This window comes from Sorex fumeus, unplaced genomic scaffold (assembly GCF_029834395.1).
Source record: "Sorex fumeus unplaced genomic scaffold, SorFum_2.1 ptg000047l, whole genome shotgun sequence".
Lineage (NCBI taxonomy): Eukaryota > Metazoa > Chordata > Mammalia > Eulipotyphla > Soricidae > Sorex > Sorex fumeus.
The window spans coordinates 3,949,448-3,973,449 of NW_026606104.1; the positions used below are offsets into that span (position 1 = coordinate 3,949,448).

General features: G+C 44.7%; 1 protein-coding gene and 1 non-coding gene across 18 annotated transcripts in view; both read left to right on the plus strand.

Annotated features, from left to right (window-relative positions):
• The window catches only part of UBAP2L (ubiquitin associated protein 2 like), a 52,134-nt gene extending 28,784 nt beyond the window's left edge, over nucleotides 1-23,350 (plus strand). For 4 of the 17 annotated variants that reach the window (XM_056122602.1, XM_056122601.1, XM_056122609.1 and 1 more), the window contains 14 exons: nucleotides 3,141-3,330; nucleotides 4,605-4,662; nucleotides 5,579-5,753; nucleotides 7,350-7,419; nucleotides 10,612-10,807; nucleotides 10,894-10,982; nucleotides 11,853-11,906; nucleotides 13,584-13,665; nucleotides 14,362-14,579; nucleotides 15,008-15,113; nucleotides 20,018-20,085; nucleotides 21,318-21,515; nucleotides 21,923-21,973; nucleotides 22,745-23,350. In XM_056122602.1, the coding sequence (XP_055978577.1) occupies nucleotides 3,141-3,330; nucleotides 4,605-4,662; nucleotides 5,579-5,753; nucleotides 7,350-7,419; nucleotides 10,612-10,807; nucleotides 10,894-10,982; nucleotides 11,853-11,906; nucleotides 13,584-13,665; nucleotides 14,362-14,579; nucleotides 15,008-15,113; nucleotides 20,018-20,085; nucleotides 21,318-21,515; nucleotides 21,923-21,973; nucleotides 22,745-22,840 (1,651 nt within the window). In that variant the 3' untranslated portion in view covers nucleotides 22,841-23,350. Of the gene's footprint in view, nucleotides 1-3,140; nucleotides 3,331-4,604; nucleotides 4,663-5,578; nucleotides 5,754-7,349; nucleotides 7,420-10,611; nucleotides 10,808-10,893; nucleotides 10,983-11,852; nucleotides 11,907-13,583; nucleotides 13,666-14,361; nucleotides 14,580-15,007; nucleotides 15,114-16,619; nucleotides 17,015-20,017; nucleotides 20,086-21,317; nucleotides 21,516-21,922; nucleotides 21,974-22,744 lie in introns of those variants that run through there. The other 13 variants (XM_056122603.1, XM_056122610.1, XM_056122606.1 and 10 more) reach the window with 5 other exon arrangements.
• LOC130032237 (small nucleolar RNA SNORA58) lies at nucleotides 13,374-13,509 on the plus strand. The gene has a single exon (XR_008793787.1). It is a non-coding gene; the product is annotated as a small nucleolar RNA SNORA58 (small nucleolar RNA).
• Nucleotides 23,351-24,002: the final 652 nt, after the last annotated feature.

The window sequence follows — 24,002 nt, forward strand, 5'->3', positions numbered from 1 at the left end:
AGATGTATGTATAGCACTTCTGACAGTGATTTGTGCCATTACTACGTTTTTTACTTCAGTGTGAGACTTTGTACATTTTGGAGGTTGTAACTACGGGGAAGAAGATAGCATTGGTATATTACAAAAAAGAATACTTTCTAGTAAAAGCCCTCCTACCTCCTCTGATAATTGTCTGAATGGGCTGGCTCCATTTATTTATTTTTGCCTCAAGTTGGGAAGCTCCCAAGCAATACTCGGGTCTTTGAGGGCTACTCCTGGTGACATTTGACCCATTTATGTTGTTAGTCTCAGCCCAGCAGTGACCCCAACAGTGCTGGGAACCAGCAGGGTCACATGTGGTGGTGTTCAGGGACCATGTGGTGCTGAGGATCATACTCAAGAGCCTTGTTCATGCCAGACCTATAATGTAGCCCTTTGACCTATGTCCCTAATCCAGGGAGGGCCTTCTTAAGCAAAAGAGAATCCTCAAGGAATTTCAGGTGACTAGGCTGTTTTCTTCTTTTTGGGAGGTGGTGGGGGTCACACTCAGCAATGCTGAGGTGTTACCCATGCGGTGCACTTAGGAATTACTCCTCCTGGTGCTTAGGGGGCCATTTGGCAAGTCGGCTGCATGTAAGGCAAACGCCCTGCCCACTGTACTATCACTCTTAGTCAAATTTTAAAATGTAGAGGTAAGGTCTGAAAATACAGCCTTGAGTATGGCCACTTTGGCCCAGCCCTGGTTGGCTTTTTAATCTTATTTTATTGCTAGAGATTCTGTGGTTTATAATGGTTTTTCATGTACATAATTCCAGTACCACTCTACCACACCAATGTACCCACTTCTCTCCCTGAAGAACCCCAGCTCTCCTCCCTTTCTTTTGGTTCTCCTCCCCCAATTCTGTTGTGCAGGTCAGTTCTCCAGTTACATTTTTTTTGGTCCTTTTCTACTCCTTTGTTGTGTATCTTGAAGTAACACATATGAGAGAGATCATTCTTTATCCTTTCCTTGTCTCTTTTTTTTTTGTGTGTGGGGGGGGGTTCACTCCCGGCGATGTTCAGGGGTTACTCCTGGCTTTGCGCTCAGGACTCACTCCTGGCGGTGCTCAGGGGACTATCTGGGATGCTGGGAATTGAACCCAGGTTGGCCGTGTGCAAGGCAAACACCCTACCTGCTGTGCTATGGCTCTAGCCTCGCTTTGTTTAGTTTTGATTTGGGGACCACACCTGGCCATGCTCAGAGATTGATCCCTGACAATGACAATGCTCTACTGACTTTAAACAGTGCCTAGGAATAAATCCAGGCCAACCATGTTCAAAGCATGTCCCTTACGCACCATGCTTTCTTCAGCACCGGCCCCGATTTGATCCTGTTGCTGCACATGGTCCCCTGAACACAGAGCTAGAAGTAGCTCCTGAGAATCGCCGGACATGACCTAACACATACTTTGTTAAAATGTGGTTGTTTAAAAAAAAAAATGTGGTTGTTTATAACTAGCCTGTCATTATTGTGTGACAGTTATCAAAATTGCATATGAATGTTTTTTAAAGCCGTCTCAGATTTCTACCTATAATTTTAATTCTATTAAAATTTTAGGGATGATCTTAGAACTCTATCTCTCTCTCTTTTATTTATTTATTTATTTTTTGCTTTTTGGGTCACATCCGGCGATGCATAGGGGTTACTCCTGGCTTATATACTCAGGAATTACTCCTGGTGGTGCTGGGGGCGGAAGTGGGGGGGGACCATATGGGATGCTGGGAATCAACCCTGGTCGGCCGTGTGCAAGGCAAACGCCGTACCTTCTGTGCCATTGCTCCAGCCCCAGAACTCAGAATCTGAGTGAATCGAGTGAATAGGTGATTCTCTTCCTTGCTTATAAATAACTTGATGTATTAAAGTAAATCTTTTCGTTAACTTTTAGTCTACGTTTACTTCCTATAGAAGAATATTGAGAAATAAAAACTTTGATTTTTTTGGTTTTGTTTTGTTTTGGGCCGCACACAGTGATGATCAGGCTTTACTCCTGGCTCTGCACTCAGGAATTACTCCTGGTGATACTTGGGGGATCATGTGGGATGCCAGGGATTGAACCTGGGTCAGCTGCATGCAAGGCAAGTGCCCTGTCTGTTATTCTGTCTCTGACCCAAGAATTTTCCCCCCCCCCCCCGATTTGTTGGGGCCACACCCATCTGGTGCTCTGAGGACTATGGTACTAAGAATTGAACCTAGACTCCCACATGCAAAAACCTGCACTTAGGGGTAGGAGAAGTAGTACATTGGTATGGCTCTTGTCTTGTAAGTGGCCAACCTGGATTTGATGATTCCTGGTATGCCACATGGTCCCCTGAGTACCACCAGGATTATCTAAATGCAGAGCCAGGAGTAACCCCTGAGCATTGCCTGGTGTGACTCAAAAACAGATAAAACACCTAGTACCTAACCTGCTGGACCATTTCTCTGGCCCCTATGAAATTTTTTCTTTATTTTTTTTAAGGGGTGGCCACACCTGGCCAGTATTTGTGCTTTTTCTAGCTCTGTTCAGGTGTTTACTATTTCTCTGACTCAAGAATGCTTTCAAAAGGGCTGGAGCGATAGCACAGCGGGTAGGGTGTTTGCCTGGCACACGTCCGACCCAGGTTCGATTCCCAGCATCCCATATGGTCCCGCGAGCACCACCAGGAGTAATTCCTGAGTACATGAGCCAGGAGTAACCCCTGTGCAATGCCGGGTGTGACTCAAAGAGCAAAATAAATAAAGGAGAATTGCTCATGCTTATTTTAAAAAATGCTTTCAAACTCTTACTTAAATTCAGAGCTCTGACTGCTCTGTATGCTGTGGACATTCCTACTGTGTCTCTAAATAACTTTTGAGCTGGAGCAATAGTACAGCATTTAGGGTGGCTTTCAAGCTGGAGAAACAGTATAGCAGTTGGGGCATATGCCTTGCACATAACCGACCCAGATTCCATCCTCAGCTCCACATATTGTCCCCCAAGCGCTACCAGAGTAAGTAGCCTAAAAAAACAAACTAAAAAACTTGGAGTTTCTTTTGAATTATTGATGAAAAATTTTTACCTCTGATGGATGCTCAGCAAATCCTTAGTACTAGTGGATCTGGTCTATTCCATTTTCTAATATTTTCTCTTCTTTTGTCACAGTGAATCTTCATCCACAATTTCATCTAACCAGAGTCAGGAGTCCGGTTATCAGAGTGGCCCAATTCAATCGACAACTTATACCTCCCAAAGTAATGCTCAGGGCCCTCTATATGAACAGAGATCCACACAGACTCGGCGGTACCCCAGCTCTATCTCTTCATCACCCCAAAAGGACCTGACTCAGGCAAAGGTTAGTGGCTTCAGGGGCCCTTGTTTATTTATTTGGAGGTGTAGGGGACAGTAAGTTTGAACTCCAGCCAGTGGCTATTTCTGGCTCTACTCAGGAATACTACACAGCTCTTGTATGCAAGGCAAGTGCCTTAATTCTAGACTTTCTCTAGTCCATTTTACTTCTTCACAAATGGTGCTAAGAAACCTTAGAAGTGCTGATTTGAGGGGCCGGAGCGATAGCACAGCGGGTAGAGCGTTTGCCTTGCACGCGGCCAACCCGGGTTTGATCCCTGGCATCCCATATGGTCCCCCAAGCACTGCCAGGAGTGGTTCCTGAGTGCAGAGCCAGGAGTGACATCTGAGCATTGCTGGGTATGACCCAAAAAGTTTAAAAAAAATAAATGCTGATTTGAAAAACTAAAAACATTCTGTGTTTGGTAAAATATAAAAAGTTAGGGCTGGAGCAATAGCAAAGCAGGTAGGGCATTTGCCTTGCACGCGGTCGACCCGGGTTCGATCCCCAGCATCCCACATGGCCCCCTGTGCATCACCGGGTGTGACCAAAAAAAACTTAAATAAAAAGTAACTTTCAGCAAGCCTGAAGATTTAGACCCAGAAAACTCTTTTGAATTATAAGCTCATTGGTTTGTTTTGTTTTGTTTATTTTTGCTTTTTGGGTCATACCTGGCGATGCTCAGGAGTTAATCCCAGCTCTGCACTCAGGAATTACTCCTGGCAGTGCTCGGGGGACCACATGGGATACTAGGGATTGAACCTGGGTTGGCTGCATGCAAGGCAAATGTCCTCCCCGCTGTGCTATCGCTCCAGCCCCAAGCTCATTGTTTTAAGTAGAATTATTCCCCCATTATCTCTCTTGGAAAATCAGATTGCTAGACTTTGAGTGCATATCAGTAGACCTCTCCTTGTATGCCAGCAGTGAGAGGGAGTGTCAGGTGCAGCCAGCAGAGTGTGTAGTTTGGCTGAACTATTTTACTCCCATATACCCTTCAAGGATCTCTGGACTTGGCCTTTGACTTTTCTGGTATCTTCTATTTTTTTGTTTGGGGATCTCAGCGGTTTGGGAATTGCTTTCTGGTTCTTATGTGATACCAGGTTGGTATATCTTTTACTGTTTTATTCTTTTTTGTTTTTAAAAACTTGCTGTTTTTTTAGATAGTAAGTGTTACATTGATCATTTGGTCAACTTGCGGAGTTTCTCCAACAGTTTGACTGAAACTAAGTTGTGCTAACTTCCTTTTCCTTTGGGTTTGTTTGTTTCTTACTCCTTTGTAGCAGAATGGTTTCAGTTCTGTGCAGGCCACGCAGTTACAGACCACGCCATCTGTTGAAGGTGAGTATTTTCCAGACTCTATCAGTTGTCACATTTTCCTTTCCTTTTAAGAGCTATACAATTTTGGAAGGTGCTGATGGGAGGTTGGGTTTGGGGGTCATACCTGGCAGTACTCAGGAGCTATTCCTATTTCTGTGCTCAGGAGTCACTCCTGGATATACTCAGGAGACCATATGTGGTATTAGGGATCTACCCAGACTCCTGGCACATGCATAGCAAATGCCTTATCTCCTGTAATGTCTTTCTTATATTGTAGTGAAAACAATCTTAACTCAATGATCAAAATTTCTTGTATAGATAGCACAGCAGGTAGGGCATTTGCCTTGCACGCGGTCAGCCCAGGTTTGATTCCCAGCATCCGATATGGGTCCCCTGAGCACCGCCAGGAATAATTCCTGAGTGCAGAGCCAGGAGTAACTCTTGTGCACTGCCAGGTGCGATGCAAAAAAAAAATAAAATTACATAGTTTTACTTGGTTCTACCTTGCTAATTTGTCTCAAACCGTTCTCAATTTCAGGTTCACTGTGTTAAAAGAGTGAAGATCCCATTGCTTCCCTTTATTAGACAAACAAAATTAGTATTGTTAAATTCCTGGGATTTATAAAAAGAAGGTTCTCCCTAAACATAAATGGTCTCTTCGTTTTTTTAGGGATGGGGAGTGGGTTTTATGACTGGCAGTGCTCAGTGTTTACCCCTGGCGGTACTTAAGGGTTATTCCTGGCAGTGCTCAGGATCATATGGAATGCTAGGGATTGAACCCAAGTCACCCACAGGCAGACAAGCTCCCTACCTGCTGTACTATTACTCCAGGCCCCACAGGTTCTTATTCTTTAGCACATACTATTGTATTTTGGGGGAGCCTAGGACGTTTTCTTAGAGGCACTCTTCTAATGGGGTGAATTCCTTTCATTTCCAGGTGCTACAGGCTCTGCAGTGAAATCTGACTCACCTTCTACTTCTAGCATCCCCCCTCTCAGTGAAACGGTATCTGCAGCTTCCTTACTGACGACAACCAATCAGCATTCATCTTCCTTGGGTGGCTTGAGCCATAATGAGGAGATTCCAAATACCACCACCACACAACACAGCAGGTGATTTGGGGTGAAGGTGATAGTTGAGGTTGTGGAGTAGCTCTCTGGCTTGGTTCTCTCTCTCTCTCTCTCTCTCTCTCTCTCTCTCTTTGGTTGAATATCTGTGTGCTAGACCACTACCAAGCTGTTTATGATTGGGTTTCAGTCATTCCTCCACCAGTGTACATTTTTCACCACCTGTATTTCGTTTCCCTCATACCATCCCCATCACCCACCCCCTACCACCAGCCTGCCTATATGGCAGACACTTTTTTTCTTTATCTCTCTCTCCTTTCTTTTAGTGCATTGTGGTTTGCAGTACAGGTACTAAGAGGTCATCGTGTTTGTTCAGGGCGTTTCAAGTATTTTTATTAGGAAGGTAAGGCTGGAATAGATCCTAACTTTAGCTTTGGGATGTGGATGTGACTGTCAAGGCTTCCGGAAATACAAGGAAGTCAGGGGAGGTAGCCCATCCCAACCCTGAGAAAGCCTGGAAATTTCAGTCAGAAGACCTGCATATTCAAATTTTCAGCAGATCATATTTCAGTGAGGTCTGTCCTGAAACGGTAGAGTCTGTCTGGGAATATGGCAGTGCTTTTAGGTTGTGGAAGCAAGTGGCTGGGGGGCAGTGCTCTGCTTTGGTGGTCACCAGGCTGATCCACCCTTCCTCCAGTTTACCTCAGTGTGTTCAGTCTTGCGCAGGTCTGAGATTAACTGCAGCTTTTGATCTCTTTCAAGGTTTATTTATGGGTCTCTGCAGCAAGGCTGATAGTAGAGCTTACATGGTGGTGCTGGAGTTGGTTCCAGGGGTGACTACCATTGCTTCCTGGAGTATGGGGGTAGATAGCTCATCTCAACTCCAAGAGAGCCTGGATATTTCAGTTACAAAACCTGCATATCCACATTTTTAACAGGTTATTATCTTGGTGAGGTCCGTCCTGAGATGGTGGGGTTCAGTTGGGGACCTGGTGACAATTTTGGATTGTGGGAGCAATTGGCTACCAGGGACTCTGCTTGGGTGGGCACCAGGCTGACTTGTCCCCCTCCACTTTACCCTGGTCTGTTCAGCTTGTCTGGGTCTGAGATTAACTGCGACTTTTGATCTCTTTTGAGATGTATTTGTGGGGTTTTGAAGCTAGGCTGATAAATGAGCTTGGATAACTGAGCTGGAGTTAGTTTGTGGATATGGCTCCCGCATACCTCTTAGCCATTCGATTTCTCATGAACTTATTTATAGATCTCTGCAGCAAGGCTGATAGTAGAGCTTACATTGTGTTGGTCTTGCGAAAGGCACAGCGGTAATTTTGGGGTATCAGGAAGCTGCTGATGCACTCGCTCCGCAGGTACAGGTTGACCTGCTGGCAGTACTGCACCCCCTTCAGTGCTTTAAAGAGACAATAGTAAGTGTATGACCTTATTTTTATGAAAATGTAGGCAGGAAGGAGTGTTATTTGCTTTTTTCATTATTCCTTCTTACTCACTACTCCTGGCTAGCTATTGTGCTTACTAACAACCTGAGACCTTATTGGTTCCATATTTTGCCTTCAGTATTTATTTCCATTCTTGAAGCTCAAAACCTGGGTACTGTTTGTGATGGTGATCTCTTTTTCCTTTCAGCACATTATCAACTCAGCAGAATACCCTTTCGTCAACATCATCTGGGCGCACTTCAACATCCACTCTTTTGGTGAGTGTGATGCTCTCAAAGAGAAAGTATGCTTTCACACTTAGAACTATTTACCTGTTAGATTCCCGAGGGCATCTTGAAAATCTTTTATGAGGCACCAAAATGATAATAATTGATCTGGGGTTGCAGGACCGTTGTAAAAGGATGTTGGAGCGGGGCCAGAGCAGTTGCATTATGACCGGGTACCTGCCTTGCATTTGGACAGCTTGGGTCTGATCCCTGAGCACTGCCAACTGTGGCCCAACCATCCCCCAGCTCCCCTGCCCTGCAAAAAAAAAGGGGGGGGGTGGATATTGGATAAAAGAGGCAGGAGAATCTAGAAATACTGCAGCTGTTGGGCCAGTTTTCAAAACTCTGAAAGTAACTTTCCTTAATGTATTTTTCCACTGCTGAGGGGAAAATAATTGTATACTTGCCTTGCAATGTGGGGTTTGTATCAATGATAAATTGGTTAAGACCTATTTCTATAATTGTTATAGCATTCTCATTTCTTGACCTAGGATGTATCAAACTAGGAATTCTGAAAACAATCAGTGTTGATACTCAGCTTCCTTCTGAAAATAAATGTCAGAGCTTTTGGTCAAAGAATTAATGGAAGACTGCTAATTTTCACAAAAATCCATATTTAGGGGACCAGAAATAATATAGAGTTTGAGGCACTTCTTTGTGTTACCAACCTCAGTTCAGTCACTGGTACATCATTATTGAGTGTAGCACTGGTGGCACCCAAGCATCATAGAGCCAGAGCAGTCATTTGGCAGAGAATCATCAGTAAGCACTCCCAGGCCTCCTGAGTATCTCCAGGGAGCCCTCCCTCCAACTTCACACACAAAAAAATCCATTTTCAGGCTGGAGAGGTAGCAAGAGACCCATATACAATCCCCAGCACCTGCTGATCCCCCAAATACCACTAGGAATGATTTCACAGAGCCAGGAATAGTTCCTGTGTTCCACCAGTGGTGGCCCCCAAACCAAATATATACATATAAAGATATTTATATGGAGGAGCGATCCTACAGTGGGTAAATTGACCGAGAAGCTATCCCTACTCCTGAGTACTGGTAGGTGTGGCCCCAAAGCAAAACAAACTAAAAGATATATTTTTGAGCCCCAGGAAGATAAATCAAAAGGGTGAAGCATATGCGTGGGTTTAATTGCCATTGCCTTATTCTCCAAGCATACCACTATGGTAGTTCTTAGCACAGAAGGCCCAAGCAGCACTAGACTTAGTATTGCTGGGAATGACCCTAAAGATTCACTTGGGAGACGCTCATCCAAAAAAAAAAATTATAAAGTATCTTGGAGCTAATACAGCAGTTAGGGCATGTGCCTGGTTGGGGTACAGCCCTAGAGGACCCCAGGCATTACAGGGGTGACCTAGGTAATCCCCAGTATTATGTGTCTTGAGCAGCATCAGTCTCATTCTTAGGTCCTGGCATTGACTACCAGCCCAGTTGACTGAAAATTGCTAGTAGGCACCCATAGCGCATCCTAAGCACTGCTTCGGATGACCTCTTTAACACCCCATCTCCAACAACTCAAAGAGAATCATTTTTGATAAAGCAGTTGGTTTATGATGGAAGCATGGACTGGGGAATAATAAAGCTGTAGCATAATACCTTTTTTTTTTTTTTTTTGGCAATTTTTGGGTCACCCCCAGTGATTTTCAGGGATTACTTCTGGTTCTGGGCTGGAGCGATAGCACAGTGGTTAGGGCATTTGCCTTGCAAGTGGCCAACATGGCCAACCCAAGTTCGATTCCTCTGCCCCACTTGGAGAGCCCGGCAAGCTACCTAGAGTATCTCACCCGCACGGCAAAGCCTGGCAAGCTACCAGGCTTTGCCGTGCAGTAATGTATTCGATATGCCAAACACAGTAACAATTGTCACAGTGAAGACATTACTGGGCCCGCTCGAGCAAATTGATGAATGGGAGAACAGTGACAGTGACTTCTGGTTCTACAGTCAGGATTTACTCCTGGCAGAAAACCATATGGGATGCTGGGAATCTATATCTGTTCTGCCCCCTGTAGCATAACAGTTCTGATTTAAGTTTATTGGTGCTTGTATTTTTTTAGCGTGTGAGCTGGTCTTATGCTTAACTGAAGAAGATTGTGGGAAAGAGACTATAATATATTTTCATATCTCAACTGCTGTTGGTTATTGGCTACCCAGTGTTGATCTGCAGGGCCATTTATCTTCATGTACTCTGCTGACTTCTGAACAGGGCATGATTTTTTTTTTTTTTTTAATTTATTTATTTATTGAATCACTGTGGGAAAAGTTACAGAGCTTTCGGGTTTAGGTCTCAGTCATGTAGATACCAAACACATTTCCCTTTACCAATACTCATTTTTAACCCCGAACCCCAATAGACCCCCACCTCCCACCCCTCCCAATTCTTTGTGAGGCAGATGAGTTCTAGTTAATACTCTATCTACTTTGACTAGATAGATTATTTCGATAGAAGATGCACAATTATTGTTTAGAGTTTACGACCCACCCCCCCCCCCAATTAGACATGCTGAAACAGCGTTGTGAAATGATTTGCTTTCTACAACTTGGTTTAAGAATAAAATGATGTCGCGCGGCCGCAATAGCGGCCGCGCGGTTTTGAATTTCTGCTATTTTACTTATTGACCCTGGAAGAATTTCTATTAAAAGTTAGCTAGTTAAGAGATTGGTTTCTGTGCCCTGGAGTCGTGGCCGTGCCGGAGAGCCGCTCGTGGGGGGCAGCTGGCGACCTCGGTGGGGCGTGGGGGACGGCCCACAAAGCCCCCCTTCTGAACAGGGCATGATTGCATTGATCTGTCATCACCATTGTTCAGTGAAACTTGGGAAAAGCTGGAGCATATTTAGTAATTTTTTTCTCACTACTTGGATATTGGACACCCTGGAGCCTTGCTGTAGCTTTTCTGATTTGGGAAGTTGGTCTGTAGTGGAATTTGCATAAGAGATTCTCATTCCTGGGGTTGGAGAGATCCATAGTCAGTAGAGCACTTACCTTGTATATGACCTGCCTGGGTTCAATTCCTGGCATCCCATATCGTCCTCTGAGTCGACCAGGAGTAATTCTTGAGTGGAGAGCCAGGAGCACCTGCAAGGTATGGCTCATAAACAAGAGAGAGATTCTCTTTCCTGACTTGCTAGCTAATCACTGTTTCCTCCTCTTCCACTGCTCCTCCTTTTGAAGCACACAAGCGTGGAGAGTGAGGCGAATCTCCATTCTTCCTCCAGCACTTTCTCCACTACGTCCAGCACAGTTTCTGCACCTCCCCCTGTGGTCAGTGTGTCCTCGAGCCTGAATAGTGGCAGTAACCTGGGCCTCAGCCTAGGCAGCAACTCCACCGTCACAGCCTCGACTCGAAGCTCCGTTGCTACGACTTCAGGTAGCCTTGCATAGAAGATGGTATTCCTTTGGGGTGGAGGAGAGAAGTAATGATGTGATGGGACAAAACTGTAATTTCTCTCTTAGGAAAAGCTCCTCCCAACCTCCCTCCTGGAGTCCCGCCATTGTTGCCTAATCCATATATTATGGCTCCAGGGCTGCTACATGCCTACCCGGTAAGTGAAACTGAACCATCTTCTCCATAAAATGAAATGATCGAGCTACTCTATCTCTGGCTTCATGTGGGTGGCTACAATTGAACTATAGCGAAAGTCAGTAGCTTGTTAGCAAGTAAGATGGTAGTCTTGGTCATTTGGGGAGATTTTAGATGAGAGAAACTAACGTGAAGCCCTAGCCTTCTACACAGACATTACACAAAACAAGTCATTGTGACTTGCTGAAGGTGAATATTTTTGGTTTTTAGTTTTGGGGTCACACCCAGAAATCCTTCCTAATTTGTTTTGAGGCACCACGCATTGTGGGAGTCTAATCGAGGATTCCTGCATACTGTAGCACTGTCCTCCCGTTGTTCATCAATTTGCTCCAGCAGGCCCAGTAACATCTCCATTTAGACTTATTGTTACTATGTTTGGCATCTTGGATACGTCTCAAGTAGCTTGCCAGGCTTTGCCGTGCAGGTGAAATACTCTCGGTAGCTTGCCGGGCTCTCCATGAGGGGCGGAGGAATCAAACCCGGGTCAGCCCGGTTGGCCGTGTGCAAGGCAACACCCTACGCACAGTCCTGCATACAAAGTGTGTATTTCAGTCCTTTGAGATAACTCCCACATAACATTAAGCTTTATTTTGATATTTTGAGAGCTGATAAAGTATTACAGTCTGTTTATACATGACTTTTGTCTAACCTACCTCCTTTAACCAGAAAGAAAGCCTCAAGACCTTTTCTGATTCTGTTTATTTCCTCTTTATCTATTTTCCTTAAGAAAAACCTAAAAGAATCAGCCTATATTATGAATAAGGATGAATATTCTGTTGATTGTTATTATTATGACCATACCCGTTAATACCATCATGATTGTATCTTTCAGCCACAAGTATATGGTTATGATGACTTACAGATGCTTCAAACAAGATTTCCATTGGTGAGTATGTGGGGTAGAACTTTGGAAAAGTAAGCTTAGTGCCTGAGCAAAAAAAGCCAAGTATCACGCAAACCCTGCCCCCTAACAAAAACAAAAAGATTAGCGGTTGGAATTTTTTTAAATGTTCGGTTGATAAAAAGTAACACACCTGCTTCTTTCCTAGCCCATATGTCCATGTAAACCCCTTGATTTGAGATGTACATGAGGGACTGGAGAAATAACACATTGTAAGACACTTACTTGCCTTGTATGTGGCTGATCTGAGTTTGATCCACTTTATATGGTCCCAAGAATTAAGCCCTTAACACAGATGCATGTGGTCAAAAAAAACAAAAGATCTAACTGAATATAGGGACTTGGATGAGTGATTCTAACCCACACAGTGAAGGCTCTTTTATTACTACCTTTTTTTTTAAAAAAATCTTTGTTAATTACTGCAATTTATAATATTATAAATGATGCTTTCATGCATTCATCATCCTAACACTATACCTACCACTAGGTAACCTTATTTATTTGTTTTGGGGCCACATCCAGCCATGCTGAGGGCTTACTCTTGCCTCTTTTCTCAGGAATTGCTCCTGGTGGTGCTTGGGGGAATGATATGGGATACTGGGGCTTGAACCCAGGTTGACCACATCAAGACAAGTGCTCTCCCCGTTGTACTATCAGTCCAACTCCTAGATGATCTTTTTTTTGTCACACCCAGCGATGCACAGGGGTTACTCCTGGCTCTGCACTCAGGAACTACGCCTGGCGGTGCTCAGGGGACCATATGGGATGCTGGGAATTGAACCTGGGGTAGCCGCGTGCAAGGCAAACACCCTACCCACTGTGTTATCTCTCCAGCCACTAGATGATCTTTTTTTTTTTCAAAAAGCCAACATTATGACCTTTTTTTTTTTTTAATCTGTAGTTGGTGTAACTGGGGGTTGTGCACTTGATTGTGGTGCTCACCATTGCTTGGTATGGTTTGTTAGAGATGGCCTCTTTATCATATTGCTGGAGCCCTAACTGCAATGCCCCTGGATCACATTGGCTTGTTAGCAGTGTCAGGGATGAGCTCAGGGATACAGGTGACACAAATGCTATACTACCAAACCAAACCTAGACGAGCTCAGGGAGCTATGTATGATACCAGAGATGAAGACAGTCTCAGTGGAATATAGTGGAACTTTATGTATGTTTTCTGATTGTGTCAAATATACTTTGAATTCCAGAAAGATCTGCTTTCTTCTTAGTCTTCCATGAAACAGTTGGGAGCATTGAAAATATTTTTGGCCGTGGGCTGGAGATAGTACAGAGGGTACATGGCTAACCCGGCCTGGTTCAGTCAGTGGCACCCCATATGGTCCTCCAAACACCACCAGGAGTAATTCCTGAATGCAGAGCCAGGAATAACCCTTGAATTGCTTGTTGAAGGACAAAAGTCTTTTTGGTCTTGATGGACTTGAAGTGTTTTCTGGTAGGCATAACAGTAGACCTTACCTGACCCTGTCCATGGTCAGGCAGGGGGGACAGTGTATGCAAGAGTGATGTGGAGTTCATGCCAGCTCTAGTCAGCTTCATAAGTGGCTGAATAATTTGCAGTACTCCTACATTCTCCTGTTGCTCCCTCTTTGTAGCTACTCAGGCAGGAGAAGGAACCTTATCAAGTCTTTTCTTTTTCTCTTCTAGGATTACTACAGCATCCCATTTCCCACACCCACCACTCCACTGACTGGGAGGGATGGTAGCCTGGCCAGCAACCCATATTCTGGTAGGACTGGAGTGGGTTGAATAAGGGATATTATACCGGGATTGTTGGTAGAAATCTGATGTAGAGCAGTAAGGGACACCGGTCTCTCCTTCATTAGTCTTTGAGAGCATAGAATAGATGTAATGAATCATGACCAATACATTTAGAATCCTGCTCCAAATGGTCAGTCACCCTTTTCCCTCCTTCCTCACATCGTTTCTTTTCTCCCTCTGATTCCAGATGATGTTTTTTTTATTATATGTGCTGCTGAAGTCAGCACTCCAAATGATGTCTTGGCTTTATCAGTTCTCTAGATTTTTCCAGGAAATACAGTCGTTGAACTTACTTTACTTTCTCTGCTCACCTCTGTTCCAATACCCTGTTCAAAGTGCCAGTCAACTTTTCTTACTTGTTATTACTTCTGACTCGTCCTGGTTTTTAAAGTCCAGCATAATGTTTTTCCCCTGGACATGAGGTGGGCAGAGAAATCATGTGGGAACTCTATTCTGAGGGCCTGCCCCTACTACTACATTGCATAATTAGTTAACATCAGTCCTTGACTAGCAGTGTAAGAGTGTGTTGAACAATGATAGTAGAGGGAGCCAGAATTGAAAGAAAGAATTGAATTATTAATGATGTTTAAACAGAACCTTCTGTAATCATGTGATTTTTGCACTGACATGGAGAGAAATGTATATTTAGTTTCTCCTTTCACAGGTGACCTCACGAAATTTGGCCGTGGGGATGCCTCATCTCCCGCTCCGGCCACAACCTTGGCCCAACCCCAACAGAACCAGACGCAGACTCATCACACCACGCAGCAGACATTCCTGAACCCGGCGCTGCCTCCTGGCTACAGTTACACCAGCCTGCCATACTACACAGGGGTTCCGGGCCTCCCCAGCACCTTCCAGTATGGGCCTGCTGTGTTCCCTGTGAGTACCGCGGCTTGGTCATGGGGTGAAAAGTCTAGCCCTGGACATTATCCTAATTGCTTTCAAGGCTGATGTTTTAATAGTGACTGAATGAGGAGGAACTTGCTATTTCCGACTTGGTAAAGTGGTGCTAGAATTGGTGGCATTAAATAAGCATTACGTGGTAGAACTAGCTGAAAATGCAAAGTGATACCAAATACTTAAATTCCTTTCAGATTTGTTCTTTGCTACCACTGCTCTTTCCTTCTTCTAAGCAACACCCTCATGCTTACATATTTCAGAAAATTGTGGAGAGCCCATTTCACTAAGCTAGCTAATGGTGGGTCAATCTACATCAGGATGGATAACCCAGTACCTGGAATAGGATGGGTGGAGTGAATGCTACCCTGCTGCCATTTCACCGCAGTTCTGAACTTTCTGCCTTCCAGGTGGCTCCTACCTCTTCCAAGCAGCATGGTGTGAATGTCAGTGTGAATGCATCGGCCACCCCTTTTCAACAGCCGAGTGGCTATGGGTCTCATGGATACAACACTGGTAAGCTTATCTTGACCCTGGCTGCCAGTGGTGTCTGGGATGAATTTTACTAAATGAATTGCAGGGAAGAGGACTGGGTGCTTGACAAAACAGTATTTGTGAGGATGTCTGAGTAGCATCAACAGGGAGTTTGATAGCAGAATGTGTCCACTACTCATGATGGTTTTGTCCAGTGACACATGTTGGCGGTTAGAATATATTGGGTGGGAAGCAGGTCTGGAGACCCTACGATTTCAATGGAAGCAAGTGTCTCTATGCATACTACAAAGGGAAAATACGGTCACTGAGTAAAAGGCTAAGACCATTCTTAGCTACTGTGCTATCACAGACTTGATTTAAGTCTTTTTTTTTTTTTCTTTTTGAGTCACACCTGGCAATGTTCAGGGGTCACTCCTGGCTCTGCACTCAGGAATTAACTCCAGACAGTGCTCGGGGGACCTTGTGGGATGCTGGAGATCGAACTTGGGTGGCCGAGTGCAAGGCAAACGACCTCCCCGCTGTTACTATTGCTCTAGCCCTGATTTAAATCTTTTTGTAATACTATTTTTCTCATAGTCCCTTTTTATTTCCTAGTAATAAGAACTAATAATATGGAAAGAAAAGAGTAGATAGTGAAGTCAGAGTTGGACTAAATGAATTAGGCCCATGGGTTTCCTTATTGGTACGACTGGCCTGTATGCAGCATCAAGTGGCTAATGGTAAAGGAGGGAAATGGTAAGGAGAATAAGGAACTCCTCACTGACCTAAACAATCACTGATTTCTTGCTTCCACATCTATGAACTACTCTCCACTTTTAGAAAACAGAGTTAAGAAAATATCTTTGATTAAAATAGTTCCATCTACATATTTTAAGTGCTTTATAAATGACTATGAAGAGATTGTTAGAATCTATTGGAACTAGAGTAGTAGGTCGTCCTCCCAAATTCTCAGCTTATTGACAGTTTCATGATGACACTGAATGGAGCTACATCTGTGTTGTTCTGAACCCTTGTTATTGGCTCCAGGTGGGTAAATTGCCCAAGGTTTTCAGTGGCTGGGAAACCAAACATAGTGAGAAGGCAATACACCTAGGAACTAACAGGTGGAATGTTGAACTGTGTCGTATGACTTAGAGTGGGTCAAGATTTAGATCAGATCTTGAGGCACCACGTTGAGATTTAGTGCACAAGACTTTTGTTCCTGGCCCCCTCACTGAGCAGGGCCAGCCCTAAGTGTTGGTGAAGGTGGAGGATTTTAAGCTTTTTGACTTGCAGAGACCCCATTTTGAAAGTACTAGATTTTTCTTAGCTAGACCAGGTCAAAAATTATAAGAGGTAGGACTGATATAGATGAGAATGACATATCTGATTGTGTAAATACTAGCTTCTGACCTCCATTAAGATTTCAGAAACCTGCTGTAACAGCCCTTTGAGAACCCCAGTTCCCAACCCCACAGAGGATTCTTATCATTCCATTCCTCATCAACCTCTAAATTCATTTATTTTTATGTATTTGATTCCTTTTAGGAAGAAAATATCCACCCCCTTACAAGCATTTCTGGACGGCAGAGAGCTAATTTGGCCCAAGGCTGGGGGCTGTGTTTTGTGTGTGTGTATAAAACTTGCACTGAAGTCTTGTTTCAGAAACCAGACCACTGAGGAGAGCCTGCCGAGCTGAGGCCGTGCCCTACATGGCCTGGGGAAATGAGTTGGTGGATACCTTCTGGGCTTTTGAACTTGCCCTTCCCGTTTCCCTCTCCCCATGTGTCTGATCCTGTCTTACCCATTTCGAGTTCAAGTGGTGCAGCACCTCCGAAGCATCAATGCACACACCTGCTGTTGCTTTTGATTTCTGGAAGGCATGTAGTTTGAACTTGTAACAAAAATATTTGTAGTCTTCAATAAACTGTGGTATTTCTTTAGCTAACTCTGGCGTTCTTTCCGTGCATGTCTCTCTGGACACTAGCAGCCAATCTTATGAAGTGGCTAAAGGGTGGAGGGTGGCCTTTTCATTTAAATTCCTTCAGTTTAGCCAAAGAACTTTTAACTTTTCTGTGTGGTAATTTTATTATGATGGGGGAGGAACACTCCTTTCCAGCCAGTTGATCAGTTGGTAAAAAGAAACTATGGTAGAAAATCCCTCATTCTCCGTGCTATTTATATATAGTTCTTCACTTTCTCATTTGGATTTTCCTTGACATAAGCAGAGGAAGGATAAAATACAGTATCCTGTCCCATGAAAAAGAGATGGTACTTAGAGCTGTTGTTTGGGACGTATGTTCTAAGGCCTCATCCCCATAATTGATACCCCAGTGCCAAATGATTGAGATGTGCTAGTTTTCAGTGACCGTCTAGGTAATGACTCAGGCTCTGGAACCAGTGCTAGCCTAGTGCACTGTTCTTAGTTCTTCCATGGCTTTTCAGGGATTGTGAATTGTTAGTCATTTTGCACTTGTGGGTGTAGCTGGGGATGTGTAGGCCAAGGTTGATTATAGAGCTTCTTGGTTTAGGGAATCCTTAGTTCCTCTCAATCCACTGGCACATCATCAACCCTTTGTTTACGGAGTTAAACTTCACAGTGAGAACACAGCCTTGGTTAAATAGAACCCAGTTATTCTACTTTCTCTGTATGTGTTCACAGCCCTGTGGAATAATTTTGTCCTGCAAGTGACCAACTTTCCCAAGGGCTACCGTGCTGAGAGTCTTTTCTCCTCTCCCTGATCAATGTTGTAGTAGTATGGTCGCCACTGCTTGTTGAATGGAGAGATAGAACATTAATTATTGGAAGGAAAGCAAAAGAACTGAGTTACTTTCTCATAATAGGTGAAGGATCGATCTCCGGTACCCATATTTTCTAGCATCACCTAGTACTTACATGAGACTATTATGACAACTACACAGTTATCTTTCCTGCATTTTCCATCTCTACAACCAGTATGCAAGTAGGATAGGCAGAAGTTGGCTTTTTAGCTAGGCTGCCTCTGGAAAGAGTGAGACCAGATCAGAGCATATTGGAACCAAGTTCCTTTCTACCACATAGCCTGAGAATCCAGTTCTCCTGTTTTGTATGGAATAACAAAGAATTGTCAGAAAGCAGTCTGAAGTTTGCAGTAAATGTCATTCTCTAGGATTTTTTTGTCTTAAGATTGTTCCTATGTCTGTTCTACTTTACTCAATTTTTTCCACACAAACCTCATTAGCTTAGCTCTTTCCAAAGTTTCAAGTTTACCAGTGATTTGCTAGATGGGCACCTGGGATTTGAAAAAGGGAGAAATTCCCCATTAACTTCAGTAATGCCCAATGCAAATGTAATCCAGTATCCCTTTGTACTTAAGTGCAAAAAGCATAGCAAAGTGGTACACTGGAGATGCTAAAGTATTTTTAAGTACTTGATTTCTATAAATACTTTTTTCCAAGTTGGTGTTTGTTCCTCTGGGTTTGTAATGTGGGAGGGTGTTCAAGGTTGAACTGTTGCTTCTGTGGAGAAGATTGGAGGGGCTGTTGAGGGTAGGAGTAACTTTTGAAGGCCACCTTTGTATTAGGCATTAGAAAGATTTGGGTTCTAGAATTTGAAAGGGGATTCCTATTTAAATTCCCTTTGTGGGCATGAATTGTGGGAGAATGGGAGAGTCCTCATTCCTAATTTGGTGATTTGGTGATTTGAGTACAGTGCTTCTAAAATAACATCAGTTAAAGGACTCCTAATAGATCAGAAGGATTCAAGAATATAGACCAAATGCACAGTGGTTTTTTTATTTTCTTTTATCCAAGCTCACAAAAATAATAATATACTTTTAACACATGCTGTAAATTTCTGGTTAAATTTGAATTACTTTTCTCAAGTATTTGCATAAAATTTCTCTACTAAATGATGGCAGATTATTTTATATGAGGACTTTTTTCTATCTTCACCCTATTCTGCCACATACAGTGTTATTTCAGTTTAAAATGAGAAATGGTGCAACTATGGTTTGCTTAAAGTTGTAGTGGTAGTAGAGAATTTTCAACAGGAAATGTGCAATTGTTGGAATATGGATTAGAATTTTATATGACAGAAATTGAAGTTTCAAACTAGGATAACATTAATACTTTGTGTTCTGCCAAGGCTATAGGAGATAGATTACCCTATCTACCTTTCTTAGCCCCTTTCTTCATCATGCTTAAGGTTAAATTGCAGGGGTAGAAATTCATCTTGGTGCCAGCTATAAGTATACAGCCAAGAAGCTTTTCCAAGATTCTGGAGATGCTGGGCTGAGTGACCAAGACTGAAAATGGAAATGCTCTTGGGATTGGACTGAACTGCTCTGGTACTTGCCTTGTGCTGTGGAGGCATGGATGGTGAGCCCGAGTCTCTTCATGAGAGAGCTAGACTCCTTTTCTTCTATAAGATTGGAGTTTGGCTAGATTCTTTTGTGTGATTTGGGGGCCACACCCAGCAGTGCTCAGGGGCTACTCCCAGTTCAGTCATTGGGTCACTTCTGGTGGTGTTTGGGGTATAGTGCAGTGCCAGATACTGAACTCAGGCCTCCTGCATGAAACGCACACTAGCCCTTTGAGATATCTCCCTGGCCCTGGGTGAACTAATTGGAAATGGACATTAAAAGTTCAATACATTTCTATTGGGCTTTGGCAACAGAAGTGTTTAAGAAAACTATGCTAGTGGGGTTTGGCAATATTCCCTCAACTCCCTTCTCTCCCCCACCTCACCTTCAACAACTCATCACCTTGTTTTCCCCTATATACTCAGTACACTCTTGAAAAGTACAAGAGAACCCTTCATTTAGGACTGAGCTGAAGTTGGGAAAACAAATCAAAATTCCCCTGCAGTATTCTAGCTAGAGAAAGGCTGCACCACACCTTCCTTGCAAGAGACGGGGGCCAGGCAGCTAGCTGAGCTAATCCTGTCTGTTTCCTCCCTCCCCCAGGTGTTTCAGTCACCTCCAGTAACACGGGCGTGCCAGATATCTCGGGTTCTGTGTACTCCAAAACCCAGGTAGGTGCCTGGCTCTGGATAAAGTGGAAAGAGAGAGATGGTGATGGAAGTGGAGTTGGTAGTGATAGTACAGGACTAAGAACAACCCAAGCCTCAGGAAACTTCCTATTAGAAAATAATCTCTAGATTTTATTTCTCTTTCCTTTTCTGGGTCACACCAGTGGAGCTTAGGGGTTACTCCTGGCTCTGCACTCAGGAATTACTCCTGGTGGTGCTGGGGGAACCATATGGGATGTCAGGGATCAAGCCTGGGTCGGCCAAGTGCAAGGCAAATGCCCTACCCACTGTACTATCGCTCCGGCCCTAGATTTTATTTTTTGAATGTTAAATTTATCTGGGGATAGGGGACAGGAGATTAGAAATGCAGGAAGGCGAGGGAATGGTATGACTTTTTTGTTGTTCTGGGGCTACACCTGGCAGTGCTTAGGGCTTACTCCTTGCTTTGTGCTCAGGAATCACTCCTGGAGGTGCTCAGGGGACCATATGGGGTGCCAAGATTGAACTTGGGTTGGGTTCTTGCGAGGAAAACACCCTACCACTGCCACTGTACTGTCACTCTGACCCAAATTATCATTATGCCATCTGATATACTCTACCTCTTGGTTCTTTACCTATTTACCTCACAGCCTTTTTGTAACTTTGCAAAAGAAAGAGTATGAAATGAAAGGAAACTAGGTCATTTCATTCTTTGTAAGCACATATATTACAAAGAGTGGGAAAAGAGACAGGCCCAGGAACTGAAGCGTGAAGCATCTGAAATATCCACAGGCTGGTGGTGTGTTGCTTTTATCCCCCACCACTATTAAGTGATAGAAAATTTGATGTTTAGGAGTTATGGTCTAACTCCTAAGTATGAATTAGCTGAAGTATTGAGAGTTACAGCCAACATTCAGAGATATCTCAGTATGTGTGTGCATTTTTTTTGCAATAACTTAGTTCTTTCACATAAAACTTGAAGGTCACAGTAGATTTCACAAAATTTTCCTCTCTCCTGCCATTTGGTCCTTCCATCTGAGAGGTTACATTTATTTTACATATGCTGAGATTTGAAGCAGTTTTTCCAAATTACACAGCTATCCAGGGCAGAGCAAAAACTGAGACAAAGTCAGCTCTAGGATGGTGTTCATTTTAGACACTGATGCTTGCTGAGGGCTGGGGAAGTTTGGGTGTGAGCATTTTACAGATTAGTTTGCTGACTCCCTTTACTTTTTCTCCCCCATCATCCTGAATAGCAGTCCTTTGAGAAACAAGGTTTTCATTCTGGTACTCCTGCTGCCTCCTTCAACTTGCCTTCAGCCCTAGGAAGCGGGGGGCCCATCAATCCAGCCACAGCTGCTGCCTACCCACCTGCCCCCTTTATGCACATTCTGACCCCCCATCAGCAGCCGCACTCCCAGATCCTCCACCATCACCTGCAGCAGGATGGCCAGGTAATAGCCCATTCCCTTCTCTCCTTTCCCTTCCTCTTCCAATCCTTACAGCTGCCTCCCCTTTCCTTTTCTTACCCATCCTCACCACCACCTTCACCCAGTCCCCAGCGCCAGCCATGGGCACACAGCACATACAGACACTAGCGCACATAACACAAACGGATAGTAAGGAGATGTCAGAGAAAGGGCCAGGTGGAAACCTTTTTTGCAGGGTTCCGTTGGTGCCTTTCTCCTCCACCTCCTCCTAGAGTACAGTTGTCCTCATCTGCTCAGACCTGGGTTACACCTCCCCTCTTACCTCTCCCAGCCTTCCCCCTACCCTGACATTATAGCTTTCCCTTCTAATGGTGGAGTTCTATTGTCAAAGTTTGTCCCTTTATTTTCCATATATCCTGGTTCTGCCTCAGCTACCATATTTGCAGATGATTCTCTGTTGCCAGCGCCAGCAGGAGGAGCAGGTAATGAAACTGAATGATATGCTTGAACCCACTCCTTTCAGTCCCCATTTCACCTCCACAGCCTCAGGGAGCTTGAAGAGAAAATGTTGCACGGTCACAAATCGGGATACACAAACACAAACACCTTGCTGGGCTCTCCTGTTCCTCTCTTGTCCTCCCTCTCAATGCCCTCTTTTTCCTTTACCCTTTTCTGATTCTGGAAAACACTTGGTTACTGGAATGGAAAGGATTCTTGAGACAGCGTCTGGAGTCTTGGGCCTCAGACTCTCTCTCCCACTTGCCTGAATGGGCTCAGAGATGTGATGTGTGGGATGGGTTCAAGTGGGGGGTACAAGTGACCTGTCTATCGGAGTTGATTGGAGAAGCAGTAAAAAGGGCTTCCTTGCTCTCTAAGGCCTAATGGCAGCATTTATGGGGTTCAGTGAAAATGAAATCACTTGGTGATTGTTTATTTCCCAGAAGCTATCATTTAGAGTAGCCTTTTCTCAGAGAGGAGTAGGTGAATGGGAAGAAGGCAGAACTGAAATGAGTAGAAGGGATTCACTATCTTCTGTCTGAAGGTATCCGTCCCTCCTCTCATCTTTCTTCTCCGAGAGACTAGCAGCTATATAAGCCAAATTTTCTGTGGTTGAGTAAGAAGCTTCAGGGGAGTTTCTAAAGCAAGGGGAATGGGAGAGCAAAAGTTTCCATATTGCCACTGGAAGATGTCACAATTGTGTCCCGCTAACTAGACAACTTTTTCCTCCCCATCATCCTCCCATTCCCCTGCAGACGGGCAGCGGGCAACGTAGCCAGACCAGCTCCATCCCGCAGAAGCCCCAGACCAACAAGTCTGCCTACAACAGCTACAGCTGGGGGGCCAACTGAGGCCCTGGCCCTCTTCTCCCGGTCCCATCAGAGGGCTTCTCAGCCTGGCAACTATGGAAACAGCATCAAAGAGAGAAAGGAATGTGGGGGGGTTCCGCTGCCCCCCATCCCCAGCGGCCCTCCCCATGCCTCAGCTTCATGTCTGTTCCATTCCCATACCATCCCCACTCTGTTGTATGTATTATAGATTTGTATTTTCTGTTTTTTTTCTTCCTTTCCTCTCCCCCCCCCTTGCATTCAAGATTATGAAACTTTGCTGTGGGCCCTGCCTTTCCTTCTCCTGTTCACCCTGGTGGTGTATGGGTGAGGTGGGGAGGGGGACCCCCAAATATATATCAGCCCAACAGCCCTAAGTCTCCTCCTTTATTATTAGGAAACAAACAAAAAAAATGGCGTCATGAATATGAACAGCATTGTCAGATGAATTAGTTGAAGTGTTTTTTTTTTTTGTACTGTGTCCTCAAATTTAATGGATTAATGTGTCTTGTATATATAAAAAGAAAACCTCTACCTTCAGCCTCTGCCCATTCTTGCTCCGTCTAGGATATCCTCAGTCTCGTCGACGACCAGCTTGGTGAATAAATATTACTATACCAACTGGGCTCCTAGCAGGCCCCGAAGGCAGTGGAATAAAATGAAATCTTCGCCCTTTAAGAACTCTGGCCTTAATGTGCTAGTACCTTGCCCTTGTGGGGATGCCCATCCCTTCTCCCTTAAGAATCTTGCAACCTGGTGCCTGCACAGAATCCCTGCAAATCGTCACGTGCTCCAGAAACAGCCCCGACTCCAGCGCATCCGGGCAGTGAAGGAAGCGGGCCAGTGGCTGTGGGGGTGGGCAAGGGAGAGCCCCAGCGGCTCTGGGGTCTGGGCAGTGAGCGTGGAGACCTGATGGCAGTGGCACGGGGCCGGTGTCTCCGCTGGCATGGAGCACAGCTGTATCCCAGAGCGCTCGCGCGGGCGGGAAGTGGGCGCCGAGGGGTCATCCAGGGCGGCAGCTCCCCGGCCCGCTGACCGCCCGCCAGTCTAGGCCCGCGACCCTTCTCGGACCCCCAGACCTGTGCAGCCTCCGGCGATGGGCCGCGGGCGCCACTCTGGCCCGACGAGGCCGTGCGGCAGCGCACGAGAGTGGCCCCGAGAAACAACAGGCGCAGCCATGGCCCAC